Source organism: Protobothrops mucrosquamatus, unplaced genomic scaffold, assembly GCF_001527695.2.
Source record: "Protobothrops mucrosquamatus isolate PMUCROS unplaced genomic scaffold, P.Mucros_1.0 scaffold3062, whole genome shotgun sequence".
Classification (NCBI taxonomy): Eukaryota; Metazoa; Chordata; class Lepidosauria; order Squamata; family Viperidae; genus Protobothrops; species Protobothrops mucrosquamatus.
In genome coordinates, this window is record NW_015389073.1 from 14,456 (window position 1) to 42,030 (window position 27,575).

At 47.7% G+C, this 27,575-nt stretch overlaps 1 protein-coding gene across 1 annotated transcript; it reads left to right on the forward strand.

Annotated features, from left to right (window-relative positions):
- The first annotated feature begins 828 nt into the window (after positions 1 to 828).
- EHD1 (EH domain containing 1) lies at positions 829 to 26,167 on the forward strand. The gene is made up of 5 exons (XM_015826338.1): positions 829 to 1,246; positions 11,435 to 11,532; positions 20,267 to 20,679; positions 24,686 to 24,850; positions 25,512 to 26,167. The coding sequence occupies exons 1-5, from the start codon at positions 843 to 845 to the stop codon at positions 26,034 to 26,036; spliced, it is 1,605 nt and encodes a 534-aa protein (XP_015681824.1). The 5' UTR covers positions 829 to 842; the 3' UTR covers positions 26,037 to 26,167.
- The last annotated feature ends 1,408 nt before the right edge of the window (positions 26,168 to 27,575 follow it).

A 27,575-nucleotide genomic window follows, 5' to 3' on the forward strand; every position in this document is an offset into this window, starting at 1 on the left:
TTGGGAAAGACTGTTTTAATCAATTTGAGATAGGGGAAGTGCATAGGCGATTAAAAAAATAATTATCTGGTCCGAAATACTCTGCACATGCTCAGAGGCAGTCCCAGGACACCTCTCCCCTGCCCTGTGTCCCTCTACTACATTTTCCCTCGTTCTCAAGCGCCATAGATCCCTGAGCAGCCCTACGCTTCCGCCTCTCCGCCTCGTCTGCCATGGCCGTGGCCAATCGCCGTCGAGGGCGCGTAGCCTGGGCGGAGGCTTCTTGCAAGAGGAATGACAGAAGAGGGCGAGGCCGCCTGGAACGAACCAATTGGCGCTGGGGGGCGTGTCCCTAAAGGAATCCTTATAAGGGGAGGGCGTGTCAGGCCTCCTGGCAGGAGCCAATCAGCGCTGAGGGGGGATGTCCCACACGAAAACTTTACATGAGGAGCCTCCGCCGTGCTGTAGCGGGACAGGCGGAGAGGGTGCGGCTGTCCTGATGGAGCCAATCGGTCCCAAATGGGCGTGGCACGGGCGGAGGTATTACACAGGAAGCATCTCCCGGGGAGGTGTGGTAAGGCAGGCGGAGAGCGCGCGGCCGCCAGAGAGAAGCCAATCAGCACTGAGAGGGCGTGGCCCGGACGGAGGCTTTATCAGAGGAGCATCTGGGGGGGCGTGGCGCTGCAGGCGGAGAGGGCGCGGCCGCCGGGCCGGGGCCAATCCGCGCTTGCGGGGCGTGGCTCGGGCGGAGGCTTTATAAAGGGCGGCGCCCCGGGGCGCGTGGCGAGTGCGTGGGGGCCGCTCTCGTAGCCGGCGAGCTTCTGGCACTGACCGGCTTCCGTGCAGCAGGGCTGGGCTCGGCCATGTTCAGCTGGGTGAGCCGCGATGCGCGGCGGCGCAAGGAGCCCGAGCTGTTCCGCACCGTCTCGGAGGGGCTGAAGCAGCTCTACGCCGGCAAGCTGCTGCCGCTGGAGGAGCACTACCGCTTCCACGACTTCCACTCGCCGGCGCTGGAGCCGGCCGACTGGGAGAGCAAGCCCATGGTGCTGCTGGTGGGCCAGTACAGCACGGGCAAGACCACCTTCATCCGCCACCTGCTGGAGCAGGACTTCCCCGGCATGCGCATCGGGCCCGAGCCCACCACCGACTCCTTCATCGCCGTCATGGGCGGCGAGAGCGAGGGCGTCATCCCGGGCAACGCGCTGGTAGTCGACCCCCGACGCCCCTTCCGCAAGCTCAACGCCTTCGGCAACGCCTTCCTCAACAGGTAAGGGGGGGGGGCCCGCGGAGCTGGCTTTCCGGCTGCAGGGGGCAGCGAGGAGGGGAGTCGGGTCTTGAGGACTAGGGCCCCTGCTGCTAGGGAGGGAGGAGGGGTCCTTGGAATCTGATCTTGAGGACTTTCCAGCTGCAGGGTGGGTAGGGGGCAGAAGGGAGGGAGGCCCTTCGAGTCTGATCTTAAGGACTAGAGCCACTGCTGCTAGCTTTCCAGCTGCAAGGTGGGCAGGGGGCAGCAGAGAGGGAGGAAGGTCTTTTGGGGCTGATATGGAGGACTAGAGCCACCGCTGCTCAACCTTGGTGGCTTTAAGGCATGCCTGGCTGGGAAATTCTGGGAGTTGGAGTCCACCCGTCTTAAAGCCACCAAGGTTGAGAAACATAGTAAAAGGAGCAGATCCTTTGCAGCCAAAGGCAGAAGCATCTTCGGTGCCCTCCCAGGACCAGTGTCTAGGAGGGTTCCCCTGGTCAGGGCAAAGTATAAAATAAGAGTTCGAAGGGACCTTGGAGGTCTTCTAGTCAAACCTCCTGCTCAAGCAGGAGAGCCATTCCTAGAAGGTAGTTTATAGATTCGATTTATATGCTGCCATCTCACTGACAAAGCGACTGGTGTAGTCTGATGCCACCAGTTTACAGAGGCATCGAACCGGATAGAGGATGGCAGAGATGTCTCTCCATCCATCTCTTGATACCAGGCCAGGTTGACCTAAACCCAGCCAGTGGCCTTGCAAAGCAGCTGACTTTACAGTGTCCCTGCTCAGCAGTGGCTAAATTCAGCTTGCGTTCATTTGCGGTTCTATGAATGGAGTCTAGTCAATGGGGAATTGTGAGTCATCAGGTTCAGCCACCACAGCCTGAATGACCAGAATACAGAATAACAGCTGAAAGGAAACTTGGAGGTCTTCTAGTCCAGCCCCCTGCTCAGGCAGGAGACCCTGTAGTATTTCAGACAAATGACTGTCCAATCTGTAACATCCTACAGTGATGAAGCAGCTACAACTTCTGGAGGCGAGCCCTTCCACTGATTAATTGTCCCCATTGTCAGGAAATCTCTCCTGAGCCTTGTCTGAATTGGCATCGGAGGAGGAGGGAGGGTTAGAGGTCAGCAGGCGCTCTTGCAAAAACATCTGAGTAATGCCAGCCCCCCTGGGTGGTTTAACTACACAATTCTCTTCTCTCTGAATCACTGCAAACCCTGGGCGTGGCTGCTTGCTGGAGCTTTGCTTTTTTCTGCCAGCTTGTGCCCGTCTCAGTTGGCCATTCGCTTGCGCCATTGCATGGATCTCCTGCCCAGCTGGAAGATGGTTACCCTTCCTCTCCTTGGCTCCATGCTTGATTTCTCTCTCATTGGCCCTTGCGACGTTTGGTCACACTCTACCCAAAAGCATTTTGAAAACCGGGAAAGTCTGAAAAATCTAAAAAAAATCCCATATAAATATCAAGAAGTGAACTTCCTCCCCCCACTGCAAAATTCCATTATTCCTTTATCTGGTGTGGGTCACATTAGAAAGCTCTCCTTTGGAATATAGGTTGCAAAAACGCTGTGGGTTAAACCTGCCTTTTTAAAAGTCGCATCAAGAGTTAGTCCATTGTTCTCTTTATTACCGGTGTTTGGAGGCGTCTGCCAGTTGTGCTGGCCAATCGCGTCATTAATGCATGAAAGAAAAAAAAAACTCCAAAAGATTCCTGGAATGCTGGCTTTGCAGCTGTAGAAACATGATTTTTAAGGAAGGAGGGGGAAAAAACTCTGGATATTTACAAATATTAAAAATAGTTCTGAGCAAAAAAGATCCTAGCCCAAGAAAAATACATTTGTTGGTTCTCGGTGTTTAAAATCGGGGATAATAAACGGGGGCCCAGGGTTGCATGCAGGCCTGGCTTAAATACGAAAATGTTTGCACCTTTTCTGCTGTGTCAGATATTGGTTTTGTGGTCTGGAAAAAGACTTTGCAGGCCTGGGATCAGCCCGTCAATTTGTAGAAGTTTCTGCAGCCTGTGTGTCAACATAACACAAACTGAACCCAAATTCTTCATTTTGCAACGCCTTAGTCTGCTGCTTTTCAAACTTGGCAAGTTTAAGATGGGTGGACTTCAACTCCCAGAATTCCCCAGCCAGCTGTGCTGGGAGTTGGTCCACCTGTCTTAAACTTGCCAAGTTTGAAAACACTGCTTTGAATTACGAGTTGACCAAACTCTAAACTTTCTTCCCCAAATACGCCTGGGTTAAAAACCCGCCCATCTTAGTGTGTTGTGTGAATGTGGACACTCTGTCCTTTACTGGTGGAACTGAACGGGCTGTGTCAACACGCAGCTGCAATGTTGGGAACTCAAAAGCAGGCAGAGCACGGGCGAGGACCGTCTGGGAGCTTTCCCCAGGATTTACCGAATGGGACTTTTTTTTGTTTTCAGGATCCTTGCCGCTGGCAGAGTTTGCAAAAATGAAAGGCACCCCTCCCTCGTTGCTCCTGTGGGTTGGGCGGTCTTGCACAGGCCAGTGGCTGGGCGTGCTAATTCGAATTGCATTCCTGGGCAGGCCGATTTTGTGCCAGAATATGTGCGCCAGGTGTCCCCTCCCCACCCTGTCCAGTCATCGGGGAAGGCCTGGCTTTAAAGAGAAAGTGATGATCCCGGCATTCTCCATGTGGCGTTCAAAGCAGGAGGTCCTGGGGTCAAGGCTTTGGGATTGGCCTGGTTAAAAAGCAGCCACTGCAGAGATTCTAGCAATCTGGTTTTATTGTAGTAGGCTATGATAAGAGAAATTGTTTCTGTAATGATAAAGGAGAATATTTGTCCTCAGGGTTGAATTGAGGTGTCCTCAGTGCTCTCTGCGTTTGATGGTTTTCTTGCAGACATCTTGCTACCCAACTAGATAACATCATCAGTGCTAGAAGGCAAGGGGGTTTGTGGACAGGAGGAGGAGGAGGAGGAGAGAAGAGGAGAAGGTGGAGCAGGAGGATGACGCCGGTGGGGTCCTTGGTGCTCTCTGATCTTGGCCATTTTGTTGCAGACATTTCATTACCCAACATAACATAACACCAGGGACAGAAGACAATGTGGTGTGTGGAGTGGGGGAGGAGTACACTGAGGGCTGTGGGGTCCTTGGCGCTCTCTGAGCTTGGTGGTTTTATTGAAGATTTAGAATAGAAATGTGCCACCTGGTCTCTTTCTCACCCTATGAAAAATTAACCTGTGGAATTCATTGCCACAAGACATGACTATTAAGTTGACTTGCATGGTTTAAAAAAAGAGATAGATAAATGTAAGGAGGCAGATTCTTTATGGCACCAATTCCAGCATGGGAATATAGGAAGTTCTCAATTTACACCACAATTGGGGACCAAAATTTCTGTTGCAAAGCAAGGTGGGTTAAGTCCATTGTGCCTGATTTTACAGCCAGGGTTGTTAACTAAGTGAATCACTCTAGTTGTTCAGTGAACCATGTGGTCGTTAAGCAAATCTGACTTTTTCCACTGACTTTGGAAAGCCCACCAAAATCTGGAAAGCCCACCAGAAGAGTTTCAGTTCACTTCAGCCCTCTTATCCCGAACAGAATCAAGGTGGGATTACACTGAGGGTTTTTTTCTTATGCTTTCCTGTTTCCCATGACGAAGTTGCTGCAACAGGGAGTTGATTTCTCCACTTTACAACTTGATTTTCTTGTGAAAACCGGATTTTGTCATCCTTGTGGGACTGCCCACTTGGCTTTTTTTTTTTTGAAGGAAAGGAAGATATATTTCTTCAAAAGCCAACTAAGCTGGTCTCAAGTTTCCCAAGTAAAAGTGTTGAAAGATGACTGCCTGATCCAGAGTTCCTCTTTCCCACAGCTTTGGGCTGAATGGGGATTGCAGTCCCATGTTGGGTGGCCTACAACTCCCATCGCCTCTCCAGTCAGCACCAGCTCGCCTCGCAGGGTTTTGCATGCAACTTCCCTTCTGTGGTGAAAACCGAAGCATTTTGTAAGCCCGCAAAGGATGTGGTTTGTGGCTGAATAATGTGTAGAGGTGTAGTCCTTGACGTACGAGCACAACTGAGCCCTAAATTTTTGCTGCTAAGCGTAGCAGTTGCTAAGTGAGTTTTGTCCCACTTTACCACTTTTCTTGCCACAGTTATGTGAATTGTGGTTGTTAAGTTACTGACACGGTTGTTAAGTGAACTTGGCTTTCCCCGTTGACTTTGCTTTTCAGAAAGTCACAAAATGGGAATCACGTGACCCCGGGACACGTCAACCATCATAAATATGAGCCAGTTGCCAAGCATCTGGAGTTTGATCACGTGACCAGGGGGACCGTAAATGTGAAAAACAGTCTTGTCACTTTTTTCAAAGCCGTTGTAACTTCGAACGGTCACTAAATGAATGGTTGTAAATTGAGGACTACTTGTAAAACTTCCCCAGAGTTTCATCTCTAAGAAGAAAAACCTGCCTGGATGAGATTGGGGGAAAAGCTAATACAATCCTGGGTTGTATAAAGAGAGGCATAGAATCAAGATCACACGAAGTATTAGTACCGCTTTATAAAACCCGAGTGAGACCACACCTAGAATGCTGCAACCAATTTTGGTCACCATATCACAAAAAAGATGTTGAGAGTTTGGAAAAAATTCAGAGAAGATCAACTAAGGTGATCCAAGGCCTGGGGTCGGCAACCTGCGGCTCCGGAGCCGCATGCGGCTCTTTCAGCCGTCTCCTGCGGCTCCCTGTCCTCAGCCACCATGTGCAGTCTGGAAAAAAAAAGTGTGACTAAAAAAGTGCAACCAATCAATTCAAACTTCTCATGAAGTTTGAATTGATTGGTTGAACTTCTTTGGTTTGTGGGACTGCCCACAAACCTCTTCTTCGTACTGCACGTGGTGGCTGGGAGGATTGCTGGAAAGGTGTCCCTGGTAAGGAGCCGGTCTTGGGGTGCCTCTTCCCTGCCCAGCGGGTCTCCCCTTGCCCTGCGTCGCCGCTTCTGTTAGTCGGGGGGGTGTCGGGGGTCTTACGGAGCTTCCCCTCTCCGCCTGCGCCTTTTGGCCATCTCACGGGCAGTGGATTCCCCCCACGGTGCCTGCCCGGCCCTTTCCCCACCTGCTGCGCGGTCCTCTTGGCCGTACTCCCGTTGCCGCTGCTGCCGGTTGCGCTGATCGAGGCCGAAGCGGCGGCGGCGAGCGGGCAGCCGCGCCACTTCGCCGTCCTCCTGCTGCCGCTGTCGCTGCCGCCCTCGGTGCTGCAGGAGAAGGAGACCTTGGGCTGCGAGGGCGGTGGCGGGTCAGGACGTCCGCACGGCGGCATTCCCTGTTGCCAGTGCAGCCGCCCATGGTGCACCCGGCCTTGGCGCCCTCCTCTTCCGACGGCGGAGTGGCTGAGAATGCAGCGGCGGCCGGACTGGGGGCGGTGGGGACCCCCGACGATGCTGCAGTGGCCGGAGCCACTGCCTCCCGTCTTGCTCCCCCTCCCCGCCCGTTCAGCTGAGGATGCGGCGGGGGCAGCGGCTGGGCCACACCGCCGCCACCGGGGCCACTGCCTCCCATCCTGCTCCCCCTCCCCGCCCATACTTTGTATAAATTGGAGTTTTGTGCCACAGGCACTTCACTAAATTCATTGTTAGCTATAATCTTTGGCAATTCCCAGTTCACCAGGGTAATTTCATTGCCATTAAGACACTGTGCTCCTGCACAAAAGATTAATGGCATAAGGGAGCTTTATTGGTGTTCTTCCTCATGTCTTCTCTAAACATCCTATATATCTGGGAAGGAAATCTTTGATCCTCCAGATAGGATTGAACTACAACTCCCAGAGTCCTATCAGCAGGTGTTATAGTTCAGCAACACCCAAGTCAGTTCCTCAGCTCACTTTTCAGTGCAGGATTATATTGCTTACAAACATCACACTGTCCTCTAAGGTTACCAGAAGATGCATCTAGTTTGTGCCCCTTCTTTTCATGTTACTGTGTCAGCCATATAAGACAACATCATATAGATCAGGATTACTTTTACAGAGAGAGGGGGGGGAGGGAGAGAGAGAGAGGGAGAGAGAGTGGGGGGGAAGAGAAAGAGGGAAAGAGAAAGAAGAGGAAAGGGAAAGAGAAAGAGAAGAGGAAAGAGAAGAGGAAAGAGAGAAAGGGGAAAGAGAGAAAGAGAGAGGAAAGAGACGGAGAGGAAAGAGAGAAAAAAAGGAAAGAAAAAAAAGAGAGGAAAGAGAGAGAGAGAGAAAGAGGAAAGAGAAAGGAGAGAGACAGAAAGAGAGGAAAGAGAGAGAAAGAGGAAAGAAAGAGAGGAAAGAGAGAAAGAGGAAAGAGAAAGGGGAAAGAGAGAAAGAGGGAGCAAAAGGGAGAGGAAAGAGGAAAAAGAGAGGAGAGGAAAGAGAAAGGCGAGAGGAGAGTGAAAGAGAGAGGAAAGAGAGAAAGAAAGAGAGGGGGAGAGGAAAAAGGAAAGAAAAAAGAGAGGAAAGAGGGAGGGAGAGAAAGGAAAGAGGAAAGAGAGACAAAGAGAGAGACCCTTTTGACATCTAAAATGAAGATAACACTGCATATATCCTTTTTTACCTTTATTTTATATATACACACACACAAACACATACATACATACATACATACATACATACATACATACATACGGAGGATCTGGGCATAACCACCGGGTCCATCAACAGGCTGCCGGATGTGAATCAACTTAGCACGTTGCAGAGTAATACAACTAATGGGCCGATTATGCACTCGAGAAGCCAGGCGCAGAGACAGGTAGCTATATAGGCAAGCTTCCTAATCACCTAGCATTCCAACCCTGATGACGTCGGCAGTCGGGCCGATGAAAGCTTGGTAATTCTTTTACTTACAAACTTGTTTGTATTAAACAGGTTTGTTTTATTTTTATCCTGGTGTTCGTTTTTTTCTATACATACGTACATACATACATACATACATACATACATACATACATACATACATACATATTCAAACGGATAGACTCACATTGCAGTACAACCATGACCAAAACTGAAGAAAGAAACCACCTCTTTCGAACCTGTAAGTACAATGGATACCCTACCGAATTTATCAGGAAGTATAGTAGACCAGACAGGTCCTGTGAAGACTTGCAAAAAGCCGATAGGATGACAACGCAAAATGTGCGTATCCCTCTCCCATATATCAACAGTGTGTCAGAGGCAACAGCCAGATTACTGGCCCCCTTTAATATAGAGGTGGCCCATAAACCAGACCAAACTTTAAGGACCAAGATCATGCACCCAAAAGACCCACTCCCCAATGAGGAAAAATCTTCAATAATATACAAGATCAAGTGCAAGGACTGTTCCTGCAATTACATTGGGGAGACTACTAAAAGGTTAAAAACTAGGGTGCATGAGCATGCACTGGCAGTTAAAAGACGGGACCCATATGACCAACTATGGGCATGAATTTGATCTTACCAGTGCACAACCTCTATCCAGGGATACCACTAAGGGAGGCCGCCTACTCAAGGAAGCCTGGCTTTCTGGCGGCGATTCTATCAATCGCCATATAGAACTTTGCCCTGCATACCAAACACTTAAGATATGGGAAAAACAACACCATAGCTCACAACGAACTCACAACATATCCTATAAGGGGAACAGAGAAGAGACAAAAAACATCCCCCATAGACACCTCAAATACGCACACCCCAATCCACCCCACAACAAGGAGAAATAATGGGTGCGAACGACACGGATGGCTGGATGACAACCCACGGGGCACCCGCACCACGACCCCCGCTAACAAGAGGGGGGGGACGAGACACTACACTGACAATTACAAAAAAGAGATCCATGAGCAAACGATGGAAAGCCACGCCACGGGACCCTGCACGCGCACAAGAAGGGCAAAAGAACTAGCAAACGATGAAGAGGGACTAAAAAACCCAATGCCCCCGAGCACACAGGCGCACAACCCCATCAAGGAGAAGATCAGATGGATCCCGGAATAGAACAAAAAAGAGGATAAGTATAAGCGAGCGAAAGCAACCGGCGTATGCTAGCAGAAAGAAAGTGATTGAGCCCAGGAAAAAGAAAATAGTAACCTCGGAAGATACCAAGACAGCAAGAGACGCGTACCCTTTAAGAACAAACCAAGCAGAGAAGACGGACAGACCGATGACTAGATCGAGAAGCCGGGCGCAGAGCCGTCTGGCAATATAAAAAGGACTCCCAGTAATCTTGTATTATGCTCTGATGATGTCGGCAGTGTTGGCCGACGAAAGCTTAGCTTTAGCTTTTGTATTAAACAGTTTTTGTTTTAATATTATCCTGGTGCTCGGACTCGGCTCCCAGTGTTTTGTTTTCGGTGGGAAATGGGTCCGAGTGGCTCTTTGAGTGTTTTGGGTTGCCTACCCCTGGGCTAGTCTAAAGAAAAGAAGAAACGGGAGACATCATAGCAGTCTTCCAGTGTTTGAGAGGCTGCCACAAGGCAGAGGGGGTCACATTATTCACCAAAGCACCAGAGGGCAGGACAAGAAACAATGATTGGAAACTGACCAAAGAGAGAAGCAAACTGGAATTAAGGAGAAACTTCCTGACAGTGAGGACAATTAACCAGTGGAACAGCTTGCCTCCAGAAATCATGGGTGCTCCATCACTGGAGGTTTTTAAGAAGAGACTTGATAGTCACTTGTCTGAGATGGCATAGGTTCTCCTGCTTGAGCAGGGGGGGCTGGACTAGAAGACCTCCAAGGTCCCTTCCAACTCTATTATATTCTAAAATTTCTCACATCTGAGGGCCCTTGTTGAGGACAGGCAGAAGGGACAAATGGTTGGATCCTCTGGTTGTGGCTGTGTCTGCCTCTCCTGAGGCCAGTTTTTGTGATCTTTGAACCTGTTGGTCTCGGATTCCTCCACATTGCTGGTTTGTTGAATGCTTTTGCAACAAAGCAGGGCTGCTGCTATGCTGGGTAGCCTGGACTTTGGACCGGAAAGTAGAGAATCAGAAAAATGGAGAGAGACCTTGAGGTTTTTCCTTAGTTTCAGATTGGATCTCTCTTTGATAAGCTTCTATCCGTTACTTTTTGCCCTGCCCTCAGGTGCTATTCTCCAGAAGGCCTGAGGACAGGACAAGAAGCAGCGGATGAAAACTCATCAAGGAGAGAAGCAACCTGGAACGAAGGAGGAATTCCCTGACAGTGAGAACAGTCAGCCGGTGGAATGACTTCCCTCCAGACGTTGTGGGTGCCAGGAGGTCTTCAAGAAGAGATTGGACAACCATTTGTCCGAAATGCTATAGGGTCTCCTGCTTGAGCAGCGAGTTGGACTACATGACCTCCAAGGTCCCTTCCAGCCCTTGGATTCTATGTTCTATGTCCCAGTGCATTCTCTGGAACTTGAACTCGTGACACTTCTCTGGGATGTTTCGATAGTTTGAAAAGGAAGGACCCTGGGGAGGGTAGGATGATGAATGGCGGGGGGGGGGGGGCTGGGATTGCACACATATGCGCACACAACCCCCACACATAACTTGGGGTATCCTCCTTTGCTTTCTAATGCAGAAGCAGGCCTTTAAAAAGACTTCTGCTTTTAAAAGACTCCTTTTCTAAAGAAAAGAAGAAATGGGGGTGGTGACAAGATAGCAGTCTTCCAGCATTTGAGGGGCTGCCAGGAAGAAGAGGGGGTCAGACTATTCTCCAAAGCATCAGAGGAAGAAACTATGGTTGGAAACTGACCAAAGAGAAAAGCAACCTGGAATTAAGGAGAAACTTCCTAACAGTGAGGACAATTAACCAGTGGAACAGCCTGCCACCAGAAGTTGTGGATACTCCATCACTGGAGGTTTTTAAGAAGAGACTGGACAGACACCTGTCTGAGGTGGTATAGGTTCTCCTGCTTGAGCGGGGGGCTGGACTAGAAGACCTCCAAGGTCCCTTCCAGCTCTATTCTATCCATGCCTTTCCAGCCTTAGCAAGCCAAAGTTTTCCCGACTTGTCATCTGCGGAGGTTTTGAAGGAGTCAAAATGGGAAAGCTCAGGGTTTGCCCATCCCCGATGTCACGACAGCTGTGGTCTCCTCCCGTGCAAGTTTAATGAATGATTCCATCCCCTACGTTTCGCGGGGGGGGGGGGGGGGAGGAAATGACCAGTTCAAGCAGAATGGCAAAAATGTCACCCTAAGACCCCAGTTTCTGCCCCTGCTTGTGCGCAGGGCCGCCAGCCTCCTAATCCTGTCCTTTACCCTTCTTTGCAGATTTATGTGTGCACAGCTGCCAAACCCCGTCCTGGACAGCATCAGCATCATCGACACGCCGGGCATCCTGTCCGGGGAGAAACAGCGGATAAGCAGAGGTGAGGCTTAAAAGAGAGAGAGTGTGTGGGTGTGGGTGTGTGTGTGGGGTTATAAGGTTGTGGGTCCTCCTTTTGTTCCCTCCACAAAAAGGAAAAAAAAAGGTGCCAGTTGCGGCCTTTCCTGGACCAGGATTCGCTGCGCTCAGTCATTCAGTCCCTAGTCATCTCACAGCTGGGCTACTGTAATGCGCTCTCCATGGGGCTACCCTTGAAGAGCATTTGGAAGCTACAGCTTGCGCACAGTGTGGCAACGTGGGCAGTTTTGGGGGCCCAAAAATGGCCCCTGTGACCAGGCTGCTTCCGGGTGCAATTCAAGGTGTCGGTGACCCCCTTGAAAGCCCTCCGTGGCCCTCCAGTTTACTCGAGGGACCCCCTCACCCCACTGGGATTGGCCCGTCCCACCCGTGCCGGCAGAGGAGGCATCCTGCAGGTCCCGTCAGTCCGATTATTCCGGCTGGTGGGGTCCGGGAGGGGGGACTTCTCTGCTGTGGCTCCTGCCCTCTGGAACATCTTGCCCCCCATGTGAGGTCGGCCCCAACCCTCCTATCTTTTCATAAGGGCCTAAAGACCTGGCTCTGCCAGTTAGCCTGGGGCCCCAGTGGTGGAACAGCACAATGGAGGTGGTTGATTAAGAACAGATCTCACCTCCACCCCCGTCCTCCCCGTATGTCCTTGGTTTTAACGTTTGATTTTAATTTTTTATTTTTTTACTTAGATGTAACTGTTAGCCGCCCAGAGTTACCCTATCGTAAAATGGGCGGCCAGTAATTTTTATAAATAAATTAAATTAAACTTGTCTGAAATGGTACAGGTTCTCCTGCTTGAGCAGGGACTAGCTGGACTAGAAGACCTCCAAGGTCCCTTCCAGCTATTCCATTCCATTCTATATTCTATATTCTGTTCCCACTGTAATCATACGTGAGAAAGACCTTGGGAGATGGATGAACGCCTTGGAGAATACGGGACCTTTCCTGGGCTGTAAAGGAGACAGCGGGAATTTTGGATTTTGGATTTTGTGATGCGATCCCCTTTTGCGGTTTTCCAAGCCAGCTTCCGACAAAGTCAATGGGGGAAGCCAGGTTAGCTTAAAAGACCATACGATTCGCTTAATGGCCACATGAATTACTTGCCTACGGTGAGCAAAAAAGATTGTAAAATTGGAGCCAACTCACTGCACTTCTAGCCTAAGAGCTGCTTTTCATATCTTTGGAGAAGAAAGTTTCCCTCCACTCACAAAATCCATTGCTAAAGATCTACTATAGATAGATAGATAGATAGATAGATAGATAGATAGATAGATAGATAGATAGATAGATAGATAGATAGATAGATAGATAGATAGATAGCTTTAGAAAAGAAGACAAAAGGAGATACAAACTCATGAAAAGTAAGAGAAAAGGGGAAAAGGTAGAAACCAAAGAGAAAGCTGAAAAAGGGGGGGAAAATAAAAATAGAACAGGAAAAAAATACAAAGAAGTGGCTTTTGATCTTCTTTACGACAATTATAAATAGAGTTATAAATTGACTTCTTGCCCTACAGTTACAACATACCGTAACTCTCTTCTATCTATAATCTGTCTTAGCTGAGTATCAAAACCAGAAGTCATAAGCTCTTTTTCCCCCCAAAAGTCCCTAATGGGTAAGGGGCTTTGTTTCCCACCTCTCCCTTCCCATTGTCCAGAGCCCCAGGAAGGAATTGCATTCTGGAAGCAGAATAACAGAGTTGGAAGGGACCTTGGGGGTCTTCTAATCCAACCCCCTGCTCAAGCAGGAGACCCTGTACCATTTCGGACAAATGGCTGCCCAGTCTCTTCTTAACAACCTCCAGTATTGGAAGCAAGCCATTCCACTGATCCAGGCTTGAGCAGGGGGCTGGACTAGAAATCCTCCAAGGTCCCTTCCATCCCTTGTTGTTCTGTGTTCCATACCTTGAGGGAGAACATGGTTTCCCATGCAGGTTGATGAGTGTAATACAGCACCGGCCAAGGACTCAGTCGGGTAAAAATAGCTGCCCCTTCTCAGATGCTTCTCCCCTTCCCTTCTTTCCTTCCTTGACAGGTCTCGGCGGGCCCCCTCCTCACTCTGGGGGGAGCCTTCCCAAGCTCTCCATCTGTGTCCCCTGCCACGTTTGGGACTCCGAGTGGTGCATTTCTCTCTGCAGGAACGCAGGGTGGAAACTTTCCTAGCTGAGTCAAAATCCCCGGCTTGACTGGCCGCTGCGGGCAGGAAACGCTGCAATCTGTGATAAGGCCGGCTTGACCCTGGGCGTTTGTGCCCCCCTCCCCCCTGAAATCCAGTGCAGGATTTTTCTGGTTTCGGGCCCCACGATTAGGCATGCGCCTCTCTGCTCTCCAGGGCTGAGTAAGTCAGTCCCACCTCTCCTGGGTGGAGACAAGCGTGTGCTTATTCTCCCTGTGTCGTGAGTGACTCGATCCCTTTGGGAGCTGCCTTCAGACATTCTCGGGACACTCGTGCCAAATAAGGGAAGGCGGAGATGGAAACTCTGGTGTGGGTTTTTTTCCCAGGCAGAGGGCAGATGAGGGTCCGTTCTCCCTGGAAACATTTTGTTCTAACTTCGCACCCGGGGCCAGAAGTGTCATTTTTGCACATCCCTGCTGGACTGTGGCTTACGGACTCGATGTGTGTCTCCAGGTGTGCCTTTGTCACACTCGGTCGCGGTTAGTCTGGGTCCATAAACTGGCAGGGTTTGCACTTCGGCAAAGCAACAGGGCTGCTGGGTAGGTTTAAAAAGTGCATATTAAAAATTTTAACTTGGGGAGAGAAGAGAAGGGGAGTTCGGAAGACTTTTGCTGCCTCTGGCATTGTCTGCATGTGCTTAGGGTTGCTCCCATCATCCCCAGCCCCCCCCCTCCCCTGGAGGTACAAGGAACAGTGAGCATCTCTGAATTCATGCTGGGTGATAAAAACCCTGGCCAGAAAAATGCTGCTTTTGAGAATTGCACATCCCACTTTTCTAAAAAAACTAAAATGTTCACCCAGTCTTGCCCGACCTTAGCAAGTTTAAGATGCATGAAGTTCAATTCCCAGAATTCTGGGAGTTTAAGTCCACCCTTCTTAAAGCATATTGGCTGGGGAATTCTGGGGTGTGTGTGTGTGTGTTGAAATCCACCGATCTTAAACTTGACAAGATTGGGCAACAGTGGCCTAACCTTACGCTTACTGAAGACAGATTGTGCATGCTCAGTGTTGAAGAGTTTAAACAACTGCAAAGTCAGGGTGCAGCTGAGCCCCTGTACGTGTTTTTCCTGTCTTTGAAAAAGACCGACTTGGGTGATGCATTTGAGTGATCTGCAGTGTGTTCTTCACTGCAACTTGAGAAAAACTTGAGACTAGACATTCACCTGTCTGAGATGATATAGGACGGTTCTTCTGCTTGAGCAGGGGGCTGGACTAGAAGACCTCCAAGGTCCCTTCCAGCTATTCTATTTCTATTTCTATTCACTGTTTCATTGCATAAATGCTTAGGCCAAGCCAAGCTGGACCCTATTAAAGCTTATTTATTATTTATTTATTTATTTATTTATTTATTTATTACTTTAATTTATACCCCGCCCTTCTCCCGAGGGACTCAGGGCGGCTTACAGGTAAATAAAAACAGAGCTATACAATAAATATTTAAAAGCCAAATTAAAATATATATTAATTAACCTGTATTAGAAAAATTATTTTATCTGAAATATTTTATCTGAAATATTTACATAGCTTAAAATAATTATATAGGAAAATGGTCATACGTCACTTTTTTCAGTGCTGCTGTAACTTCAAACAGTCACTAAAGGAATGGCTGTAAGTTGAGGATCATCTGAAAAATCACTTAAAACTATAAAACTCAATTAATTAAAACATTAAAAAAGAGGTTTTTTATTTCGCATTGTTATTGCAGTGTGTGAACTGGGCCACAGCAGGTTAGATTTATTCATCACGGGTTCATAACCCAATGAGTTTTGGTTACCAGATGCCGAGCCCAGTTCCGTTACTGGATGCGACATTGACATGCAATGGATTTGTCTTCCAAGGAGAACATTTTTTTCTGCTGCTACTACAGTTTTCCACAGGAAAATGTTTGGCTTTTTAAGAGTTTAATTGTTCCATAACTTGGACTTGGCGTAGATGAATGGTTTTAAGTGCCTGGGGTGGGTAAAATCTAAGCTTGGGGCGTTCTTCCAGGCAGCGATCTGTTAAAAATAAAAATCAGTATATTTATTCAAGTGTAAATCTAGCCGGCTAAAGTTGAGACATTCGTGTTTTTCTTTCCCTTGATTTTTTTTTCTTTGCAATTGTAAATACTGAGAAGTAAGCATGAGCATAAATCTGCAGATCGGGAAAATGCAGCATGTTATTTCTGAGTTGTCTGCTCACTTTGCAAAGTAGGGGTGGTGGTTAGAGTATTCTACAAAAATGCAGTGCCCTTGAGTGGGTTGAAACCCTTGCAAGTAAATACGGTCTTTTGATTTCAGCCCAGTAAGTTGGTTTCTGTAATACAGGTAGTCCTCAACTTATGACTACAATTGAACCCAAAATTTGTTAAGTGAAATTTAACAAAATCAGTCATAAGTCGCTTTTTTCCAATGCCGTTGTAACTTTGGACAGTCACTAAACGAACTGTCAAGGACTACCTGTAACTTGCTTTTAAATGTTTTGAATTTTTCCAACAAACCAGACCTGCTGTGGGGGGCAAAAGTCTGTTCTGAAACACTCATTTTTGAAAAGCAGTGATTTATTTGACTCTAAAGAGTCAAAGCACAGAAGAGGTTGAGCTGATAGGATGCTGAGTCTTAAAGTTGCCAAATTTGAAGACCCCTGGGCTACCCATACCCAGTTCCTGCAGGGGTCTTCAAATTTGGCAACTTTTAAGACTCGTGGACTTCAACTCCCAGTATTTCCCAGCTAGTCATGTTGGCTGGGAAATTCTGGGAGTTGAAGTCCACAAGTCTTAAAATTTCCAACTTTAGAGACCCCTGTTTTAGTTAAAGAAGGATTACAAGTGACATGATAGCAGCCCTAGACCTTTTTAAATTGCACTAGAAACACTTTAAACACTGCACTGGAGTGTCTCAGAAGGGCATTAAAGGGGATTTTGGTGGAAGTGTAGAAAAATGCAAGTAACTTAGATTTGAGTTGGGGAATGCATCAGCAGCATTGTGACAGGTTTAGCAACACACAGGCACAAAGTTTTGGGTTTCCCCTGCAGGAAGCTGCAACAGGAAAATAGTGAACTGTTCTAAAACTGCTGAGATCAGAAAAACCCCTGTGGGAAATTGTGGGCCACTCACCCCATCAGGGACTGCAAAATGCTGATGCAATTTTCTGGCCCTGAGAGATTGCAAATAATTTTTTAAAAAATGTCCTTAAGCATTTTGGTCACCATATCACAATTTTAGTCACCATATCACAAAAAAGATGTTGAGAGTTTGGGAAAAAATCAGAGAAGAGCAACTAAGGTGATCAAAGGCCTGGAGACTAAAACATATGAAGAATGGCTGCCGGACTTGGGTTTGGCCGGTCTAAAGAAAAGAAGAAATAGGGGAGACATGATAGCAATGTTCCAGTATTTGAGGGGCTGCCACAAAGAAGAGGGGGTCAAGCTATTCTCCAAGGCACCAGAGGGCAGGACAAGTAACAAAGGTTGGAAACTGATCAAAGAGAGAAGCAACCTGGAATTAAGGAGAAACTTCCCGACTGTAAGGACAATTAACCAGGAAGAAATCATGGGCGCTCCATCACTGGAGATTTTTAAAAAGAGGCTAGACAGTCACTTGTCTGAGACAGTATAGGTCAGTGATGGCGAACCTTTTAGAGACCGAGTGCCCAAACTGCAACCCAAAACCCACTTATGTATCGTCGGGTGCCAGCTGGGTGTGGCCCATTGTGTGGGCGTGGCTGCAGTGCTAACGGCAGACTGGGTGGGACTAAAAAGTTCAATCAATCAATTCCAACTTTGCAAGAACTATTTTTTTCCTGCGAGAAGTTGAAATTGATTGATTGATTGAACCTTTTTTTTTTTTGCACACGGCAGCGGAAGCCTAAAGCGAAAAGGTTTTACAAAACCCAGCTGAAGGCCTAGGATTGGGCGGCACTCAGAGAGGGCTCTGAGTGCCGCCTCTGGCACCCGTGCCATAGGTTTGCCACCACTGGTATAGGTTCTCCTGCTTGAGCGGAGGTCTTGGGCTAGAAGACCTCCAAGGTCCCTTCCAGCTCTATTCTATTCTAATGTTGTGGATTCATTTTAAAAATTGCTCTGTGTTCCTGGTTTGCAAAATGGGGATATTCGTTGACTGCTTTTCTGTCCAAATCTCTTGACACAATTTTTTTTGCTTTTTTCTTTAATAGAGCTGTTCTTAATCTGAATTGACTGATATTGATATTTATGCGGTTGTTGTGGTCTGAGAATCCTGGAACTGCATTTGATTCTTGGAATGGTGTTTCAGACATTAATACAGGTAGTTCTCAACTTACGGTCGCAGTTGAACCCAAATTTTCTGTTGCTAAGCAAGACAGTTATTAAGTGAGTTTTGCCCCATTTTATTTATTTATTTATTTATTTATTTATTGTATTTATATCCCGCCCTTCTCCTTTCGGACTCAGGGCGGCTGACAAATGATAAAAAGCTAACAAATTACACCTAGTTAAAATTTGATTAAAATTTTACGGCCTTTTTTGCCACAGTAGTTGTGAATCATGGCCACTGTTAAGTTAGTTACACGGTTAAGTGAAACTAGCTTCCCCATTGACTTTGCTCATCAGAAGTTCGCTGAAGGGGATCCCGTGACCCCAGGAAACACAGCAAATGTCTCACTTAACGACAGAAATGTTGGGCTCAATTGTGGTCGTAAGTCGAGGACTAAGCAAATCTTTGTGTGCCCGGCTGACCGGCTCCACATTCTCGGCGCCCATGTGACTGACGTGGAACCCTCCACCCTGAGTGTTTTTTCCTTTCTTCAAAATGACTAACATCTGGCAATGCCGGGAAAAACTTTGGAGTTTTCCTGTTGCAGAGACATTTGGGAGGGGTGCCATAAGTGCATGCCTAGAATGTTTTCCCTTCTCAAGAAAGTCTCTGTGCATCTCCCTCCCAGGCGCATATTTCCATAATTTGCAAATAGGTTTGATAGCCAGAGGTGATTTCAGCACGGAGTAACTCTCCCGCTCTGTTCCAAGGAAGTTAGCTTGTGCAACGTTAGATAGTTTTCTGTCTTTTTGTCTTCCTGGATTTGAGACAGGGGAACTGTCCTTCTTCCTCTCTGGCCTGGCATCTAGCAAGCTCTCTGTTTTGGCAGAGTAGTAATGCTTCCCTCCAGAGAAAATAAGGTTCTAGTCCTCAGGATTCAGAAGAAAAGGGAGAGATTTGGATTCGGTACGAATCTGGATGGTAGAATGGATGAGATTCCCGAGCTTGTTAAATTTGCAAAAGATGGCTAAATTAAGCTTCTTGACTTAAAGGGAAAACAATATCTGTGTTTGTGGCTGAGTGGAAACCCCATAATAGACATTTTTACATAAAATGGAAAAAAGGCACTTATTATTTGTGATTAGGAAAAAAATGGAGATAACAGTGAGCTTTCTTTTGTAATCCTAGAGGAAGAGACATTTTTGTAATTGTACTTAGATTTACTGCAAAGGAAAACTGAACCTTCCTTCCTTCCCTCCCTCCCTCCCTCCCTGTCTCTTTTCCTTCCTTCCTTCCTTCCTTCCTTCCTTCCTTCCTTCCTTCCTTCCTTCCTTCCTTCCTTCCTTCCTTCCTTCCTTCCTTCCTTCCTTCATTTTTTGTAAAACATTTTCTTTGTTTTTTCTCTGTTTATGTTTTTGTAAAGTGTTCAGTAAACATTTATGAAAAAAATAAGGTTCTAGTCCTCATGGTTCAGAAAGAAACAGAGCATGAATCCCTGCTGGGATGGTAGAATCCTCTTCAAGGACACATTATTGCATACAGATAGTCTTTGACTTACAATCTGGGTTCTTATCAACACTTCAGAGTTACAACAGACTTCTCTGGGGATACACATGGCCTGCTTCTGATTCTGCCATCCAGTTGCTTCTCTCCTTGGTCAGTTTCCATCCGTTGTTTCTTGTCCTGCCTTCTGTGCTTTGGATAACAAGTTGACCCCCCCTTCTTTGTGGCAGCCCCTCAAACATTGGAAGACTACTTATGTTCCCCCGGTCCTTCTTTTCACTAGACTAGATGTACCGAATTCCAGCGACCGTACTTCCTATGTTTTAGCCTCCAGCCCCTCCCCTCCCAATCGTCTTTGTTGCCCTTCTCTGCATCCTTTCCAGAGTCTCAACGTCCTTTTTTATATTGTGGTAACCAGAGCTGAATGCAGTTATTCCCAGTGTGGTCTCACTAAGGCTCTGTGGTACATGAGAAAGTTTGAATTTGCAAAGCTCAGCCTGGCAGGATGTCTACGGAGGTTCTCAGTCATCCAGGTACGGTTTTCCCAAAGGTGCTTTTTCAGGAGGCAACTGGAAAGCAAAACGTCCTCAAAAGAAGTCCAGTTGCCTCCTGAAAAAAATCACCTTTGGGACAGCCTGGCAGGAGACTCAAACCCCCCATCCCCAGTTGCGTGCCAATCTTGCAGGCTTTGGTCCCCCAAAATCTGAAGGACTTGGCCATACGAATTCAACTCCACTGAACGAGCTGGGCTTTCCCAATGGGGCCGGCGAGGCACTCCCAGCCACTGACCTCTGCCTTCTCCGGTCTCTGTTTCGCCGCAGGTTACGACTTTGCCGCCGTGCTGGAGTGGTTTGCCGAGCGGGTGGACCGCATCATCCTGCTCTTCGACGCCCACAAGCTGGACATCTCGGATGAGTTTTCGGAGGTGATCAAAGGTCTCAAGAACCACGAGGACAAGATTCGGGTGGTGCTGAACAAGGCGGACCAGATCGAGACGCAGCAGCTGATGCGGGTCTATGGGGCGCTGATGTGGTCGCTGGGCAAGATCATCAATACCCCGGAAGTGGTGCGCGTCTACATCGGATCCTTCTGGTCGCACCCGCTGCTCATCCCGGACAACCGTAAACTCTTTGAGGCGGAGGAACAAGACCTCTTCAAGGACATCCAGTCGCTGCCCCGCAATGCGGCTCTCCGGAAGCTGAACGACCTTATCAAGAGGGCCCGGCTGGCCAAGGTCAGAAGCGCTGTCTGTGTTTGGGGGACGGTTGGGGATGAAGGAGGTCGCAGTGGCAATGGGGGACCAGTAGCCGTGGGGCATCTTTGGAGTCTGGCTAGTATGGATTGGTCTGTCAGGCAGAAAGAATCAGGACCACACATTAATAGCACCCAGCAATAGCACTTAAGACATATACAGGTAGTCCTCGAGTTATGACCATACACTTAGTGACCGTTCAGAGTTACAAGAGCACGGAAAAAAGCGACCTATGACCATTTTTCACACTTACAACTGTTTCGGCATCCCTATGGTCACGTGATCAAATTTCAATTGCTTGGGATCTGACTCGTATTTGTGACCGTTGCAGTGTCCTGGGATCCCATGGTCCCTTTTGCGACCTTCTGACAAGCAAAGTCAACGGGGAAACCAGAAATGTTACTAACTTATCAAGTTCAGTGATTCTCTTAACAACTGTGGCAAGGAAGGTCGTAAAATGGGACAAAACTCACTTAACAAATATCTCAGCAACAAAAAAAATGGGGCTCAATTGTGGTCGTAAGTCGAGGACTACCTGTAGACCCCTCCGTAGTGCTTTACAGCCCCTCTCTAAGTTAAGTTCCAGTTAAGCTGATTTTATTGCTCATGCCTATACAAAATAATCTAGTTAAAGGTCGGGAGATAAGAGTTAACAGAATTCAAGAAGAGTTGAACTTAGACCGTTTGTGAGAATGTAACAACTCCAGGCTGATTCCTCTCTTGACATCGCCCCCAGGCTCTGCCTGTCCTTCCCCATACACAGGCAGGACCCTCGCCAACTCCCTAAACCAAGGGGGGGGGTCTCCAAACTTGGCAACTTTAAGACTGATGTCCAACAATTACTGCGGACTTTCTATTTTTTTTTCAAGTTTAAAAGTTTTGAAATTTAAAAATTAGATATGTGTGACGATCACTTTTATTTACTGTATTCTTTTACTGCATGTCTGGTACTGGCTCTGTTCATAGAAAAATCTGGCCTTTTGGGGTATTGATTCCAAAAAGCTGAGACTGTAGGGATGGCTTAGAGAATTTCCCACCGAAAGCATCCTATTTTTAGAAATGTGCTGTTTTTGTGTGAGCGCATAAACAGTGGCAGCAGAAGCTTTCTAGGGTACAACTCTCTTAAAAGCTCCCTTTGTTGAAACCCACGGACTTTCCAACAGATGGTCCTTCAATAGGGGGGAGGGGGGGGGACCCGCTTTAATGACCACATTATGGGGAAATGGACGATGCACCTGGGTGAGTGGAATGTGGTTAGAATTCCCTTAAATTAGGATTTAAAACCTGAAATTGAAATTAAACCTTAAATTGGTCCTTGTTTTTTGCAGCACTGTTCACACGTGCAATTGTGTGGCTACGCTTCAAGAGACGTACTAAAAGGCGATACAAAATCAAAAGTGAAATCCCAGTTAACCTTTGTAACACGCAGCCCACAGAGGGAATGCTTCCTCCTTTTTTTCTGCTTTTACCCAAAATTTAACCGGATGTCTGAAGAAAGAAAACCCCTTTTCTGCAGGAGTTCTGCAGAGTCGAAAAACAAAGAACTTTTTTTATAGAAATGTGGCCAATTGAAAGTAGAAGTTGCACTCAGCAAAATCTGGTCTTTGTTTTGGTTTTTAGGTAATTAGGAAAATTTCCAGAAAACCCCACAGTCTGAGTTCCTGGTGCAAAGGGGCAGATTCTGGTCAAGTTCCATAAAACTTCCTTTGTGCTGTGCAAGGGGGTATTGTTGGTTTTCACACACCCAGGTTTTGCTAACTTTAAGAAGTGTGGACTTCAACTCTCAGAATTCCCCAGCTGAGGTTAGCTAACACTGCCATACCGCAATTGGTAAATCACTTGTTTCAATTAATACATAGTCCTCAAGTTATGACTGCCCTTTCACCAACCATTTGAAGTTACAACAGGGATGAAAAAAATAAGGCAATACAGCTAGTCCTTCACTTACAATCATTTGTTTAGTGACTGTTGGAAGTTATAATGGCAAACTTTAATGAAAATAATGAAAAAAATACTTATGACCAGTCCTCGCACTTATGACCATCACAGCATTCTCACAGTCACATTATCAAAATTGGAGCATTTGTAAATTCACCGCCAGTATTTACCACAGTTGCAGAGTCCATGATCCCCATTTGTGACTTTCCCTGGGGCTTCCAACAAGGTGGGTGAAGCCAGTTGCTTAATAGCCATGTGGTTCGCTTAATGACCATGGTGATTCGTTTAATGACCATGGCAAGAAAGGTCATGGTCATTAAACAGGCCGCAACTGACTTAATGACTGCATCAGTTAGCAATGAAGGTTTCTAGTGCCGATTTTCATAAGTTGAAAGCTACCCATACAGCTAAGCAGGACTGGATTTATATTCCTTGGATGGGACACCACCAGGAGATCCCAGAGCTGTGGATTAGAGTTAAAAGCTGAAAAAGCATCCAGAAGAAGGTGGTAGCAAGGCATTTTTTTCTATCACTGGTAAGAAAACTATATGGATTGTGTCCACCAAGTCACCAAGAATCAGATCTGACTTGTACCTTTCTTCAAGTTTTGGCTTAAATAATGTTTCTCAATAGTAGCAACTTGAAAAGATCTGAACTTCGGTTGAAGTCCAGACCTCTTCAAGTTGCTAGAGAAACGCTGGCTTAGAGGCTTAAGCCAATTTGGATCTGAATTATTTTTAGGGCTGCTTTGACCCTTTCAAACTTTCTAACCCCCTGAGAGCCACAGAGATAATTGAGGACCCATCTGTCAACAGAATTGCATCGGCAGATTTGAAGGGCTGTCCCCTTCTTCTGTTTATTTTCTTTAGATTTATTTTTATAACAGCACTGGATCCAGTCCAGTCTGAACAGTGGGCCTAATCTCAAAAAATTCATCGGTGAGAAAAGTTAGGTCCTACACTTAGGCAAGAAAAACTAAACGCACAGGTACAGAATATTGGCTCAACCGTAGTAACCTTGGAGTCCTAGTGGACAATCCCTTAAATAGGAGCCAGCCGTGTGCGGCAGCTGCCCAAAAAAACCAATGCAGTCCAAAGTTGCATTAACAGAGGGATAGAATCAAGATCACGTGAAGTATTAATACCACTTTATAATGCCTTGGTCAGACCAGACTTGGAATATTGCATCCAGTTTTGGTCACCACAATATAAAGAAGATGTTCAGACTCTGGAAAGGGTGCAAAGAAGAGCAACAAGCATGATTAGGAGTCTGGAGGCTAAAAATATGAGAACGGTTGCAGGAACTGGGTGTGTCTAGTCTAACGAAGAAAAGGACCGGGGGTGACATGATAGCAATGTTCCAATATTTGAGGGATTCTCACAGAGAAGAGAGGATCAGCTTATTCTCCAAAGCAGCAGAAAGAAGGCAGGACAAGAAGCAACAGATGGAAACTAATCAAGCAGAGAAACAACCTAGAACTAAGGAGGAATTCCCTGACAGTGAGAAAAATTAACCAGGGGAACATCACATGCTTTTATTTAGAAGTTGTGGGGGCTCCATCACTGAAGGTTTTTACAAAAAGATTGGACAGCCACTTGTCCAGAGTAGCATAGGGTCTCCTGCTTGAACAGGGGGTTGGACTAGAAGACCTCTTCCAGCCCTCTGATCCTATGAGAATCCCTTCCAACTCTTGTTAGTCTGTATTCTGGCTCCACCCCCCCATTGACTTTCCTTGTTGGAAGCTGGCTGGGAGGATCACAAGTGGCGATCACACGACCCTGCAGCTGTTCTAAATACATCCTAGTTGCAAGCACCCATGTTTGGATCACGGGACCATGAGGATGGAGTGATGGGCCTAAGGGTGAAAACGAGTCACGAGTCACTTTTTTCAATGTCGTCATAACTTTGAACAGTTGCTAAACAAATCGCCATCAGTCAAGGGTACCTCAATTCTAAGGCTCTAACATCTCCCACTAACGTCTCAGCCGGTCCAGTGTTGACTAGGTAAAGAGGCCCCCTCCTCAACCGTCTTCCTTCTGACCCCCGGCAGGTCCACGCCTACGTTATCAGCTCTTTGAAGAAGGAGATGCCCAACGTCTTTGGCAAGGAGAGTAAGAAGAAGGAGCTTCTGAACAACCTGGGTGAGATCTACCTCAAGATCGAGCGAGAGCATCAGATCTCACCGGGTGATTTTCCCAGCCTCCGAAAGATGCAGGTAGAATCCCGGATCAGACCCCGAGGGTGGGGGGAGGGACAGGCTTTGGGAAGTGGGTGTCCCAGGGGTGGGAAAGGACCTGGGATCGCACATGGCCTTGTTATCTCCATACAGGTGGTCCTCAACTTACGACCACAATTGAGCCCAAAATTTTTGATGCTAAGTCAGTTGTTAAGTGAGTTTTGTCCCATTGTATGACCTTCCTTGTCCCAGTTGTTAAGCGAATCACTGCAGTTGTTAAATTAGTAACACGGTTGTTAAGTGATTCTGGCCTCCCCATTGATTTTGCTTGCCAGAAGGTCGCAAAAGGGGATCACGGGACCCCAGGAGACACTGCAAAGTTATAAATATGAGTCAGTTGCCAAGCGTCCAAATTTTGATTGCATCACCAAAGGGATACTGCAATGGTCGTAAGGGGCAAAAACGGTCATAAGTCACTTTTTTCAGTGTTGTTGTAACTTTGGACGGTCACTAAATGAACTGTTGTAAGTCGATCGTACATTGCTTCCCACCAAGTTCTTGTGAACAGTAGTTATGGCCCCAGCATTCTCCTTGGGTATTTGGTGGTCCATACCCCTGGAGTTGACCTCTCCAGCTGTCCACAGACCCCGCTGCTGTCTCTTGGCCCAAATCACAATTCGGTGTGGTTGTGTGTCCTCAGGAACAGCTCCTGACCCAGGACTTCACCAAATTCCAGCCCCTGAAGCAGAAGCTGTTGGATGCGGTGGACGACATGCTGGCCAACGACATCGCCCGGCTGATGGTGATGGTGCGCCAGGAGGAGTCACAGATGCCCTCCCAGGTGGTGAAGGGCGGGGCTTTTGAAGGCACCATGAACGGGCCCTTCGGCCATGGCTACGGCGAGGGCGCCGGCGAGGGCATTGATGACGTGGAGTGGGTGGTCAGCAAGGACAAGCCCACTTACGACGAGATCTTCTACACTCTCTCGCCCGTCAATGGCAAGATCACGGGTGCCAGCGCCAAGAAGGAGATGGTCAAGTCCAAGCTGCCCAACACCGTCCTGGGCAAGATCTGGAAGCTGGCCGACGTGGACAAGGACGGCCTGCTGGACGACGAGGAGTTCGCCCTGGCCAACCATCTCATCAAAGTCAAGCTGGAAGGGCATGAGCTGCCAGCCGAACTCCCTTCCCACCTGGTGCCCCCTTCCAAGCGCAGGCATGAGTGACACCCTCCGCCTCCGGACGGCCCTGCCGAGTGCAGCAACGTGCTCTGGGTGGAGGCACCCGAGTGCTGCCCGCGGGGGACTGAGTTCAAATCTTCCCGCTCTGCGCAAAGCCGAGTCGCGTATACATATATATATATACATATATATATACACATATATATGCAGATATATGTGTGTGAGAGATTGTCCCCTGGAAGAAAGTGTAATACAATGTTTTAAGGCTGTAATCTTCTGTGGTGCTGCAGGAAAAAATTGCTCACTTTTTTACTTTAGCCGGAATATAATCCGGGAAGTGGGGATAGCTGACCCCAGACTCTTGTCGTCCTTTAACAGGGCGTGTTTTTTTCACAAGCCAGATGGTTATCCCAGGATGAGATGCGTAGGGCCCTTGTTTCCGGGGGGAATTTGTGGCCTTTATCCTCTTGTATGCCTATCCTTATTCCTGGAACCCATTGCTGAAGAGGAACATTATCCCACTGCCCACAAAAGTCACCTTGATGTGGTCCACACTCACTGCATCTCTACCGGAAGTCCCTCTCCTCTCCCAGTATTATTGGCGGTTTTAGCCCTGTTCTGGAGGAGGGATTCACGTTCTTGTTGTCGTTGCACACTTTTTAGGGCCCTAAATGGCATTGGGCAGCAAAGCAGTGTTCCTCCGGATGTTCCGAGTGGCTATAACATCCTTGGATAAAAACCAGCATTGTTTGCTAGAAGTCAAATACGTTTAGCCGCCAGCAGAGCAATGATTCTCAACCTGGAGGATGTGTGGACTTCAATTCCCAGAATTCCCCAGCCAGCCAAGCTGAATTCTGGGAGTGGGAGTCCACCCAACTTAAAGTGGTTAAAGTTGAGAAAGACTCCTGCAGAGCATGCTCTGAATCCCTGAGGCAGGAGATGGGGAGGGGGAGATTGGAATGAGCATTGAGGCAAAGCTGGATGGACCCCTCCCCACCTCCCATTCCTTGCATGGGTGATCCTGTTATCTGTCCCCTCCCCACTCGAATAACTCGCCCTGGGATGAATTTGCAGGAGAGTACGGAGTCTCAAAAGGGAGACAATGCTAAAGCTTGAAATTTTCTTTTGCAGCCTCGCTGGGAAATTCTTAGGGATGGGATTGGGAATCTTGAGGTTGGCTGGAAGGAAAGATCGGTGGGTTTAACTGCTTTCCTGGAGTGTGGGGGAGGGGGAGGAGCAGGGAAGGCTGGCTTACATTCCCAGAATCGCCCAGCGGATGTGGCTGTTGCTGAGAATTGCAGACGTCAGTCTGCTCATCAGTTGGGGGTCTTCTGCAGCATCAAAGCTGCATTTTGAGCAGCATTGCAACCTGCATTTTCAGTCCAGGGTGTACCCCAAGATTTGGGGGGGAGGAAATTAGTTGCATCTATGCTCCCCCCCTTTGCAAAAGGGGATGGAGAGGAAGATAGCTCATCAATTTACTTCTGACCACAAATCCTAGTTAATGTCCAGTCTTGGGGAGGGAGACAGTTAAAACATCCCACCCGTATCCCCTGCATTAAAAGCTGAATTTGAGTTCTGCGT